General features: G+C 46.8%; 1 protein-coding gene across 7 annotated transcripts in view; it reads left to right on the top strand.

The window, feature by feature from the left end:
• Pld (Phospholipase D) overlaps positions 1–12,496 on the top strand; it is a 101,530-nt gene that overhangs the window by 77,153 nt on the left and 11,881 nt on the right. For all 7 annotated transcript variants that reach the window (XM_077637847.1, XM_077637843.1, XM_077637848.1 and 4 more), the window contains 5 exons: positions 5,328–5,386; positions 7,425–7,567; positions 8,390–8,508; positions 9,365–9,487; positions 10,606–10,716. In XM_077637847.1, coding sequence (XP_077493973.1) covers positions 5,328–5,386; positions 7,425–7,567; positions 8,390–8,508; positions 9,365–9,487; positions 10,606–10,716 — 555 coding nt within the window. The remainder of the gene's footprint in view (positions 1–5,327; positions 5,387–7,424; positions 7,568–8,389; positions 8,509–9,364; positions 9,488–10,605; positions 10,717–12,496) is intronic.

The raw sequence follows: 12,496 nt of genomic DNA, 5'->3' as shown, positions 1-12,496 counted from the left end.
TTGCACAGGGATGTCTGTTCGATTTGGTTGGACTTGCTGCACCTGTTCAAGGAATGCAGTGTTCTCATATTCGTTTTTCCAGTGTCACGCATGCCCTCTGCACTCTCAGATGTGGGAGTGCAGCTGATGATGGGGGCGCCCATGGATGTACGTGGGTACAGTGCCTAAAATATACTTTATATATATTCTAGAATATACTTCATATATATATTCTAGGCACTGTGTGTGTGTGTGTGTGTGCGTGCGTGCGTGTGTGCGTGTGTGTGTGTGTGTTCTAGGCACTGTAATATGGGAGAAGATATGATTGCCGTTTTAATGAAACAAGTGGAGTTCTTTCCTTAAAGAAGGAGCTTTTTTATTTTAAGCCTAAACATGTCAGGCCGAGCTTGTGCATATTCTTAAACCATGCATGTTTAATATAGATGCAGTATAGCTTAATTTGTCCAGGAAAATGACGATTCATTTGGTTGGCCTAATTGTTGGCAAAACTTCGCCGCTATATTTTCTGTGTGAATTATTCATTCACGTTCTTTGGGCTGTTGCCAGCCGTTGACGTCGGTGGTGTGCAGCTTAATGCAATATGGCAGCGACTCCATGCGAGCAGACGACAATCCCGCACTTGCTGATTCGGTCCAGAAGCAGCCGCACAATGCCAATGCCAAGCTGCACTGCCGAACCAGCACTGCACGCTCGCAGCACCGCCGCAGAACTTACGGAACTAGTACAGCAAGTGCAGCCAAATTGGACAGACCTTGGGTCTTGGACGACCCAACTGACGTTGCCTAGAGGAAACCTGTGACTATAGACCTCTCCATTGAGGGCTGCCTAGGCGTCGCCACATTGCTGGATGGGCTATTGTGTGCACTTGGTACGAGCGCGTTGGAAACGACAGCGGAACCGGTTTGCAACAGCCTAGAGAGAAGGTGTTTCGACATCCTCCTCGCCCGATGGAAAGGTCTATACTTCCATCTCACAAGTCATTTGCAGCACTGTTAAAGGTAGAGCTCTCTCGTCCAATCAGGGCGAAGGAAGACAACAAATAGTCCCTCGAATATTTGATCAGCTGTTGTGACTGTTCTTTGAAAATTTATTGCAGTAATTGAAAAGGATTCAAAGGGGTGTTTTGAAAGGACATAGATTATATTGCGACTAAAAAAAAGAAAATAAAAAGTGTCCCAGCCCACACCTGTTTTGAAAGGACAGCGAGTGTTTCATTCACTGCTTATATTAGCAGAAGAAGTCAGCACGAACACAGCACTGTGGAGGCCTGCTACGAATTGCTCAGCCTCCATTCGTGAATATGGCATCTGCCGAGTCAGCCGAGTTTCCTGCGCACAGCAGCCGGGTGCGGGTGCTCTTTCCTTCCCAATGATGGAGCCACCAGTCACGCAGTAAGGGGCGCGGAAGAATGCATTTTGGAGTGCACGTTGTTCTGATTGGCCCAGATCGCCACTGCTTTCACAGCGCTGCAAACAGCTCGTGAGATGGAGTATACCTTGCAAACCACTTAGTCACCACACTCTTGAACACAAAGTGCTAAGTAGTTTCGAAAAGTATAGGTGGGCCTGCCTCCTCGGTTGGGCCCAGGTCGGGTACTGGTAAAGTTGAAATCAGCCATTTATGATATAGCCGTTCGTTGTTTGATTGATCGACTGAATGATTTCGCGAAACCTGCTGAGTACTTTCCGGTCCGAAGCTGCAGTTCGAGGCATGCATTGTTGAAGGTATTCCTCGCTCGCTCAGACACTCCATCTTCGAGTGCTCAAAAACTACTTCGTCCATTCTCGGACAAAATGATTTCTTGTTAGAATTGGCTTCAAGCTGGTTACACGTCGGGAATGTCAGCGAGGCAGCATTTTTCTTAATAATTATTGAAACCTCGATCTTAAATTTCTATAGGGATGTGAACCAGCTGGGATTGAAATCCAAGCTCTGAAACATAATCCTAAGCAAACCGCTTCCAAGAACCTACAGTGATGCGCTATCCGTCGCCAGACATTCTTTGGCTGCAATTTTACCCTTTTTTGCCACTACTTGACTCTTCAATGCATGGCTCATCCTAACTTAGACACTTCCCTGTCGAAAAACACAACAGAAAAGTTTTTGTTGTGACAACAGGTTTCCTGTGATGTTTTTGACCGAAAACTTGTAGCAACAGAATTTTGTGTAGTTACTTCAGAAAAGTACTACAGACTACAGAAAAGCACTACAAAAAAAACTACACTACTAAACACTACAGAACAACAGAAAGATTAGTCATTACGACAAAACTACAAAATATTTTGTCGTATTTTTTACACAGTTATGTCGTTTTTTTCAGCTGGGTTTGTTCTGCTATATAGCAGCGCTACAATACGAAGTGAGGCTAAAGGAGCCTTGGTGAGGGCCATTGGTCTGTTTTCAGTCTCTTCATCTTTCCCGTTGTTTTTTTTCTTTGCATCTTCCTAAAAATAAGTATGCATTTTTCTGCGCAGACTGTGCTGCGTGTACTTCTTTGTTTCATATTTTACAAAATGGACTTATTAAGGCAATGTGGGCTGCACCCAGGTGTGAACTCCAGTCTCTCATTTCTTAGTTGGCACCATAAAACGGTGAAAGAGCACAATTTTCAGTGTCACTTATACAGTTTTGATGCTTGGTGTAAGTTCACCTCTTCAAGACAGAGTACACGACAGACGCTGTGGTTTTCTTTCTTGTTCTTTTGATGTCTGCTTATCCAAGTCATAAAAGAACAGAAAAAATTTTCTCGTTACAACAAATTTTCTGTAATGTTTTTGACTAAAAACTTCTAATAACAACAAAATATTTGTAGTGACAACAGAATTTTGTGTACTTACTACAGGAAAGTACCAAAGAACTACTGACAACAGAAAAGTACTGCAGAAAAATACTTAAAACCAACAGAAAATGCTGTCATTACGACAAAACTACAAAATATTATGACGATGGTCTTTAATGGCTCATACTCGCGGTGACCGTCCGTCTGTTACATCACCACCATAGGTCACGTGACCTAGGTGCGCTGACCGTCCGTCCATTACATCTCCACCTAGGTCACGTGACCTGGGTCACGTGGTGCCACGCTCGCGCCAGCTGCTCTTCTCCTTCGTTTGATGTATTTTTCACATGTTTCTATTTTTTTTTTCGACTGCGTTACACCTTGGAAGGTGGACAAGATTGCAGCTTAAAATCTTCCACAGTAAAATTTCCACATTGGCATTCCACACTGTTGCACGGACGCGGCAGGGCGAAGCAGATCGGCTTGTGTTTGAATGCGGGAACGTGCTTTCCCCCTTAAGCAAATTTCATTTTCAATAAACAGCCCATGTACTGCTCATAGACTATCTATTGACTTCCTGAAAACATTTTTATGATGGCGGCTGCCTTTGCTTGTAATTGCAAAACCAAATTGCGTACAGCGTGAGTAATAGACGGCTTAACCACAAAGTTCATGAAGGTGCAAAACACAAGTGCAAACACACCAAAGGTGCTAAAAACAAGTTGGTTTTTGGAGAAAGAAAATTGGTTTTTGGGGAAAGAAAATGGCGCAGTATCTGTCTCACATATCGGGGGACACCTGAACTGAGCTGTAAGGGAAGGGAAGGAGGTGGTAGTGAAAGAAGAAAGGAAGAAAGAGGTGTTACCCGCCTAGAGCGCTCGGCTACTGATCCGGAGTTCCTGGGTTTGAACCGACTAATCCAGCTAATCCAGGAAATACCAAGCGAAAGCGAGATTGAGGCCTCCAGTGGCCCACGGAGCCGGTTGTGCGCCTTTCCTTTCCTGAAAATGAACGGTCTTTGGAAGCTTGTCAATGCCAATGAACTCTATGAGCAATGGGAGCCGAAAACGCTAAGGCGCCTGTGTGATGTCAATGGGTTAAAGATCTCCAGGTGGTCGAAATTATTCCGGAGCCCTTCTCTACGGGCACCTCTTTCTTCCTTTGTTCTTTCACTCCCTCCTTTATCCCTTCCCTTAAGGCACGGTTCAGGTGTCCAATGATATATGAGACAGATACTGCACCATTTCCTTTCCTCAAAAAACCAATTATTATTATTATTATTATTATCAGACCGCAGGTCACCCTCGTATACTCCTCACTATCATCCTCACGTGGTCTCACAGCGTCAGCACTGCCAGCTGCTGCCCAAGGCTGCGCAGTCGGTGCCTCTCTGCATCTAAAAAAATTTTGAAGAGCTCCATTAGAACAAGCGGCACTTAAGGGGCGCCGCGCGCATTTCGATATATTTTGATATAGACAATAATTCGATATATCGTGGCTCGATATAACGGGGCTCAACTTACTTTGGTCCAGCATGCTGAACTGTATCTTCCCTGATGGCTCTGGTTCTCAGCGTTACCAAGCACAGAAGGCTCCTTCATCCTTTCACAGGGTGTGCGCTTTAGACTAGAGCTCTTACATAGATCATACCAATTCGAAAAATTTGCTTGAAAAGGTGACTAGTCCCAGTTTGCACACGTACTTGCAGATGTCGGCACCATCTGGAAGTGGCCGGTAAAAGATGTCGTATGTCGCCATTGTCTTCTGAAGAGCGTTTTTCTTGCTTATTTTAGCTCTTACTTTATCCCTCAGGCAGTAATATTTGTGGAGTTTTGCGACTGCATCTGTTTCGCTGACTTCGTGCTTGCCAGGCGTATGTGCTTTTTTACCAGAAATCACGAAATTTGTTACTTAAAGCAGTTTACGTTATTGGCCGCAGGCGTTGAGACAAGCAGTCACCCCCCCCAGGAATATTGGCCCAATAAGACCGCCCTTTTTCAGTACATGCACGCTGTCAGTCACCTTTTCTAGAAATGAAATTTTTCAACACCACCTGTGGGATGTTCCGAAATGGACAAGATCAAAGAGCTAGAGCTGCTTGACACTGCTGGCTATGATACCACTGCTGCCGTATTTTTTCTAGCGCCACCTTCATGCCGCCATCTCTGTGCTGTGCTTTGTGCTGTGCGCTCCTTTTTTCTGCATTTTGCAGCCGTTTAAGTCTTGTTCTATGTTTATTTTTATTTCAGCTTGTTCCTGCGGGATATGCATTGTTTCACTGTACATTTTGTGTTGTCTTCCATGTTGCTATTTACTTTGACTTAATTTCTTAGGCTTTGTGCTCTCTATTGTCGTGCTGCGAGTGCGATCATATACTGCAGGGCAGGGGCACAATCCTGTTCTCGCTTGCTTCGCTCGCAAATTCGATGTATTTTCCTCGTTGCTCTCATCACCGTACGTCGTGGTGTCGCTGTCCACCTTACACGCCACGACGCCTGCCGCTACACCGCGTCGGTATGGCATGTTGACCTTGGCACCCGTTCTGCAGGGCATGCAAGCCTTCCACCGGCAAAACCGCAGGGGCTCCCTGGACTCGCTCGGAGACCCGTAAGTGCTGGTGCCAAACGTACAGTGCAGCATGTGGTCACGGCTGCTATATTTTTCTCTGTCAACTGGTTTTAGAGTCTAAGTGCAGCGAAATTCAGCTGAGCCATAAAGCTGCAGCTCTGGTTGTGCCGCCAGACTTGTGCCTCAGACCGAGGTGTAGGAAAATTTGAGAAAGCTTGTATAGTGAAATATTGTTACATTGAATTCGCTTAATTCGAACTACTGGTTTATTTGAACTGAGGCTTTGGCGCCATAAACGTTTCGTGAATTAAAAGGGGCGACCAATCTGTCTTCCCTTAATACGAGCTCCACATTTTCTAACAAACTTTTGATCTGCTTAGAGCTCGAATTATTTAAATTCAACTAAGTGTAGACCAACACGTCCGTGGCTTAAGCATGATGCAGTGGTGCTGCTGTTGCCCGGGAGGGTGTAACAGCTAGTGGAAATGGCCATAGGATTGTATAACAACAGCAGTTTTCATGGCAGTTTCATATTTCACAGGAGCACAAGCTTATGAGGTCGCCCCTTCATTAACAAAAGCAGAGTATATCTTATAAAAGAGAATGTGAAAATATTGAATGTCGTTTGAAGCCAATGTATATTTAAGATGCCACGATATAGCCATGTCGCAGTTAGCTTGGGGTGGAGGTACTATGGCGGGAGCTGGGACCTATACATGTTTGTAAACGTTGTGTTGGTCTATATCTAGTATTTCAAATGGTATAGAAACACGTGGATGGGTATTAATATAGCGACGTATATGTCAGAGACGGACGTAAGGATAGATAAAGTACCTCTAGATTTGTTTGAAAAGTGCATGAAACACCTGCTGTAGTTTTCAACCCCTTATTTGCCGTGAGCATATGAGCCGCGTACAGATATACAGTGGGGGCTCTGCATTCACTGTACAGACGTAAACATGCCATTTATTGCTTTAGCACTTAGTTCATTAGGGGTGGCAATAATGCCCGAAGTACGTAGGAAAGGGATATGAAAAATCTGGGCATCACTGCTTTGTTAGTTGATATTTGTAGGTTTGACGGAACGTTGTGGACACTGTACTACTAATTAACTCTTATCGCTCCTTGTGGGAATTTATTGTAGTCCTGTATTTCTTGTGTTGCTCTTACTGTGTACTCTTTACCAGTCAGACAACAGTGTGAACGGTATACCTGTGATGTCATTGTGAACATTAGCGTAATTGCGACAAAAAAGCCGCTAAAATGACGCTCAATTTGATGTCGGCCTGAATTGATAGAATACCGTATGACCAACTGTAAAGATGCTGCTTTCAGTGAGAAACGGAGTTTTTATAAACTAGAAAATGCCAAAAAATAGAAGTGTCAGCATCATCGGTTGGTATTGCAAGTGAACTGCTGTACGTCGACACAGTTTTTCTCTATGCAGATCTCAGAGGCCAGTATGCGCCGCCATTCATTTCCTAACGGTGATCACGGTGTCCTTTTGAGTGTCGACGTCGCGAGTTTGGATCGAGTGGCGGGAAAATTTTTTAATGAAATTTATTTGCTGTAAGCCCGTATCTTTCTGCCCGACATATGTGAACTTACCCGTAAAGGTGCAAAAATTGGATTTTTACTAGCACTGAGCGGAGCCGTTCTCACTGTCCCTTGTAAAAAATGAAATGTATTAGGGGCTACATCCTGGGTCACTGCGCCTAACGCTCACTCACCTTACAGAGACGCGAACTTGGTTCCCTCTCACACAGTCCATTTTTTATAAAAATGGAGGTGCTGGAGGAGGGCTTACTCTTTTTTTTAATCTGATATAGGCGTATTCGTGTTTAGGATGAAGTTTCCTACCCATGACTACTATTAGCGCTAGAGAACTGGTTCCAGAATTATGGAACTCTGCGTGAAGTTTAGGTCGTTCATTCTCTCATGGTGCCTACATCGATGCGAGTGCAACGGAAGCGCGTGCTAGTTACAAAATTTGATCCGTTCACCTCAATGGCACGTGCTGTGCACGAAACCCGAGGTTGACTGCGTCTCATTTCGCATTTCTTGCGCGGCCACACAGTTCCGAGGTACCCCGCTCGGAGCTCCGGGCCTGCTCCTTGGAAGACGACCTCGACGTTGAGGGTTCGGCCAAGTACTGGCTTGGCAAGGACTACACCAATTTCATCTTCAAGGACCTCACCGAAGTGGACAACCCGTTTGTCGGTGGGTGCCCCCTTGCTGCCTAGCCGCAAACAGTGCTTGTTCTTTCTTGGCTTGCTGACTACTCTCCAATTACTTGACAGCAGATCCAGCTCATGCAGATTGGGTTTGATACCTCCCTTTTCAAGCTGGCGGAGATCACTGGGTATCGTTGCTATCGGGAAGAGTAGGAATGTTGTAGTCAGTCTTCTTGATGTGATCTATAGCTACCGATCTCCTGCTGTATAAATCCCGCCCACTACGAAAAAGTCCCTCTCACAGCAATACGGCGCTGTCTCTTCGTGTAAGATGGCGAAGTGCGTCCCAGATGAAAAGTCTCGTGCTGTCCTGCTGTCCATGCAGTGAGTCATACAAATGAGCATTACACGTCAGGGACATGTGGGTGCCCCCGTAAATTTGCCTTTATCTATGTATATGACATCTAGGTTAAGGGGGGAGCGGAGAAAACGAAGTCCAGGAACTTTTGTAGTGATAGGTAGACATTACGGTAGCATTTCGAGCCTTCAGCGTGGTGGCGCCGTGGCGGCACTGCCACCTTGTGGCGGCACTGCCACCCTGTGGCTGCGCCGCCACGCTGTCACGTGGTTGGTCACGTGGTGCGGATCAGCTGCCAGCGCCGTGGCTGATCATGTGGTTCGGCACGTGGTTGGTCACGTGACCAAGTTCCACTCGGCCAGCTGTAGCTATCGCGTCACTCCAGGTTTAACCAAAGCTAAACCAACGCCAATTTTTTGTTTTCATTTTTGTATAGCACATTATGGACGAAGTTTTTGTAATGTGGCAGTAGATAAGCGATATGTATTTTGCCTGTTCGTCAACGCTCAGACATTGTGGACCGCAACGTGACTCCGAGGATGCCGTGGCACGACATCGGAGCGGCCGTCAGTGGCGCCGCCGCGCGGGACATCGCGCGTCACTTCGTGCAGCGTTGGAACTTCACCAAGGTAAGTGCGCGCCTTTTTGTGTTAGACACTTGCTATGCAGAGCACTCGCCTATACTCTATTTCTCAAAGTGCCAAATTTTCTCCGTGTGTTCAAGAACTGGTGGTTGTCAAGTGCAGCCGCGAAGTACGCTGCCTGGACATAAAGTCAAATAAAAAGGAGATGAAAATTGGTTTTTGAGGAAAGGAAATGGTGTGTGGTAATGTGTTGGGCACCTTAAACTGATCATAAGGGGAGGGATAAAAGAGGGAGTGAAAGAAGAAAGGTGCACTGATATGGCACAGCATACGGGCACCTTTTGTGTTTCACCTCCATCGAACCGCGGCCACCGCGGTAGGGTTCGAACCTGGGTACTGCGGCTCAAGTCAAATAGCCTGATCTCTTATTTTGGGAACACTCCTTAAATACCGGGTGCTGCCATTTTGTTTCGTGCGGACTTAGAGAAAACTCTCCTCCTGAGAAGAGGAGGAACTTGTTGAGAGTGAGACCGGCATGCATGCCAGTAAGCTGATGTTGCCTCTTTCTATCTCCTTTCTTCTTTCCGTCCCTCCTCTACCCATTCCCTTACGGCGCGATTCAGGTGTCCGCCGAGATGTGAGACAGATACTGCGCCATTTTCTTTCCCCAACAACGGATTTTATTTATTTATTTATTTATTTATTTATTTATTTATTTATTTATTTATTTATTTACTTACTCTATCCGTTGGTCTCTCTCCCATTGATTCTCTCGGCCAGTGTGAGGGTGTATTGCATTAACATGCGATTGAAGGACACCAAGTTTTCCCTGGACCGCGGCACAGGGCTTTGATGCCTTTTGGCTTGTCCAGTGTACATTAACTCTTGCTCTTTCCCACAGTTTGAGAAGGCCAAGCAGCATGAAAACTACCCGTGGTTGCTGCCAAAGTCCTACCGGGATGTCGAGCTGGAGACAACTTTGCCAGAGTGTGCCGTCGGCATACTCTACACCGCAGATTGTCAGGTGCGTTCTTGCAACAACAAGGTGCCATGCGCTGTTATTTAAACTTCCACAAGTGTTAGACGACTGTTATATCTTATAGTTTCGTACGCAGGCTGGTTGATCGAGCGCAGAATGATGCGGTGCCTAGTCTTTTGGTGTAATGACGGCATGGCACCTTCAGCTTTACTGCAGCTTTAGACAACAAGCCAGTCATTCTTAGCAGTCCAAGACGTTTGCCCTCTGCCCTCATTTGATATTACTTTGTGCGGTGTCTGATACTATGACACCTCATTGTCGGTGGCACGTACCTTTGGATCATGGGTCATGTCTTTGGCACTTGCTTGCAATCTCGGCTGGAGGAACCGCTTTATCCTGCTGCACATTCAACGTTGCGCCGGAGACCAACCACGCATTCCGTAGATAGAGGTGAAAAGCCCCGCGCTCACAGTTGGCGACGCGTTTGCATGCGCCTTCGCTTCCACAAAGCAGTGCCGAGTAAAAATGAAGAGGCTCTCAAGCCCTTGCAGGCGCTTGGCGCCGACCGATGAACGGCGCCTTCCCCCTTCGCCAATTGCGCCGTCTCCTCAGGGCGCTCGTTCCATTTCCCCATCTTTTTCTGACTCCTCTGCGGATGCCCTACGCCGCGACCTTGGGAGCTGAGGCATATAACAGCTCTCGCTGTAAAGTGAAATGGGTCAGCGGTTTTCTATTTCTGAGTTGAAAAGTCATTCCTCCTCATACTGTAAGAAGGTGCTGTAACCCGAAAATATTGCGTCTGCATATGAAAATCATAAAATTTCTGTCTTAAATAAAACACCCATTCTCGTGCTTACCTCCTCAGAGTTCGAAATTTATTTGCGCGCTTTGTTTAATACAGCAGGTGGTCTCAGTCACATTGCGTTAACTATGTGCTGCAGAGGATATCAACAGTTATTTAGGCGACAAATTGGCTTGCAAGTTGAGTGAAATTCTTGGTGCCTGTGATGATGCACTAGGGTTTTACTTTGGACTATGCAAGTCAATTATTTGCTGGTATTTGCATCTGATTCATCAGCTGTTTCGCTGACAACCATGCATACCTGCTTCAGAAAAGTAGTCTGCACATTCTGTCTAGTACAGCGTATACTTGTCTCCCGCAGATATTGCGCAGTGCGAGCAACTGGTCTGCGGGTATCAAGGCTGTCGAGTCGTCAATCCACTCGGCCTACATCGACAACATCGTCAACGCCAAGCACTACATATACATCGAGGTGAGTTGACCATCGGCTAAAGCAGCAGTCGCTCACATTCCGGCTGTTTAAGTGAACACCGGCAGTAATTTTTTAGGAATAGGCATTTTCTATGTATTAAGTAACACAACAAAAGAAGGTGTCAAAGAACAGGTGAATCATATTCACTAATGCGCTGATTAACTGAATTATAATAGGTTTATGGGAATTTAATGTCCCAAAGCGACTCAATCTATGAGGGACGCCGTAGTGAAGGACTCTGGAAATTTCGACCACCTGGGGTTCTTAAACGTGCACTGACATCGCACAGTACATGGGCCTCTAGAATTTTGCCTCCATCGAAATTCGACCGCCACGGCCGGGATCGAACCCACGACTTTCGGGTCAGCAGCCGAGCACCATAACCGCAGAGCCACCATGGCAGCTTTCGGAATTTCTACCACCAGATCTAACCTCAGTATAGTCAACTATTATATATAGGTGCCTGCTTATAGATAGACATTGGTGGCTACCAATTTGTAATTGTGATATCAGTTTTAGAGTTGCAAAACCTTGATTCTATCTCCCGCTCCAACTCAGCGAGTTCTGGCGTTTCCGGATCATCAAAACCACGCGCTCCTGGAGTATAGGCGTGCAGCAGCACCCCGCAAGCACAAGTCACTTGGCGGCGATCATGCCGAGTTCCTGTTTCTGCCTGATCCGGGCTTCCGCATTTTGCTGCTTACACTGAGTCAGGTTCTTATTGGGCCTGGCGAGAATTAAATGTTAGAAGTGATTACCATATTCGCGCACCCCCAGCTTTTTACCCGGATTGTTTGAAGTACACCAGCATGTATGCGGCTGCACGCAAGGCAGGCTTGGGAAGATCGGGGCGGCCGCATCGCCGCGTGCGGCTGCGAAAGATATGTGAGTGGTGTCGAGAAAAGCCTGCAGTTCGTTTGTAAATTGCTTCCGGAAAGAAAAAGTCAATGCGCCTTTTTCATAGGATGCCTCGATGCACGCACCCCCCTCCGCCGCTCTAGGGAGCAGAGAAAAGTCATCTGCTACTGGTTGAAAAGAAACTCACATGGGAGACTCAGGCGCGATCTGGTTCCACGAGGAGCCAGCTGCGCCTGCGAAGTGGCAAGTGTGTGCTTGACAGCTGCCGCCATCTGTCGCATGCTCCCGCCACTAAAATGAACTGCGCATGCGCAGTAGGAGCTGGCGGTTTCGGTTTTCAACCAGTGGAGCTGGAGGAAGAGGAGCGCGCATGCGCAGAACGGCCTTGTGAAAAGGCGGATTGCGCGCCATTTACCTGGCTCGCTCGCGCGGGCGGTCGCGGTCATAGCAAACTTCGACTAACCTTCGAAGCGTGCGTCGCGTGAGAATCCGAAACTACCGAACCGTTGGTTATTCTGTTTGCCGCTACTCAGCCGGGCGGCTTGCGAGGGCGCCGTTCTATTGCCTTGTATCTCCATTTGACCCTAGGTTTCCGCTTGTATCGTTGTACGTTTATTGATCTGAGTTGCGCACGCGCCATCATTTCACCATGCGGGTAACAGCATAACGTGGGTCTGGGGTGGGGCGGGCGCGGGAAGAGGGGGGAGGGGGGGGGGGGGGGGGTATGCGTCGATTTATATTTGGAGTCGAACTTGTTTTGGCCACCGAGGGGCGCGAGTTGCGGGGTCAACATATATCCGGCAATATACATATACATTCTGCGTTATGACCATTGTAGAGTTTTCTTAAGGGCACGTTGGCGAAATAACCGCATAATTTCCGCTCCCATATTTGAAGCCTCAATTATAAGGAAAAAAGTGCC

The sequence above is a fragment of the Amblyomma americanum genome, chromosome 9 (assembly GCF_052857255.1).
Source record: "Amblyomma americanum isolate KBUSLIRL-KWMA chromosome 9, ASM5285725v1, whole genome shotgun sequence".
NCBI lineage: Eukaryota > Metazoa > Arthropoda > Arachnida > Ixodida > Ixodidae > Amblyomma > Amblyomma americanum.
The sequence above is the reverse complement of the archived record's forward strand: the minus strand, read 5'-3'. Positions and strand labels throughout refer to the sequence as shown.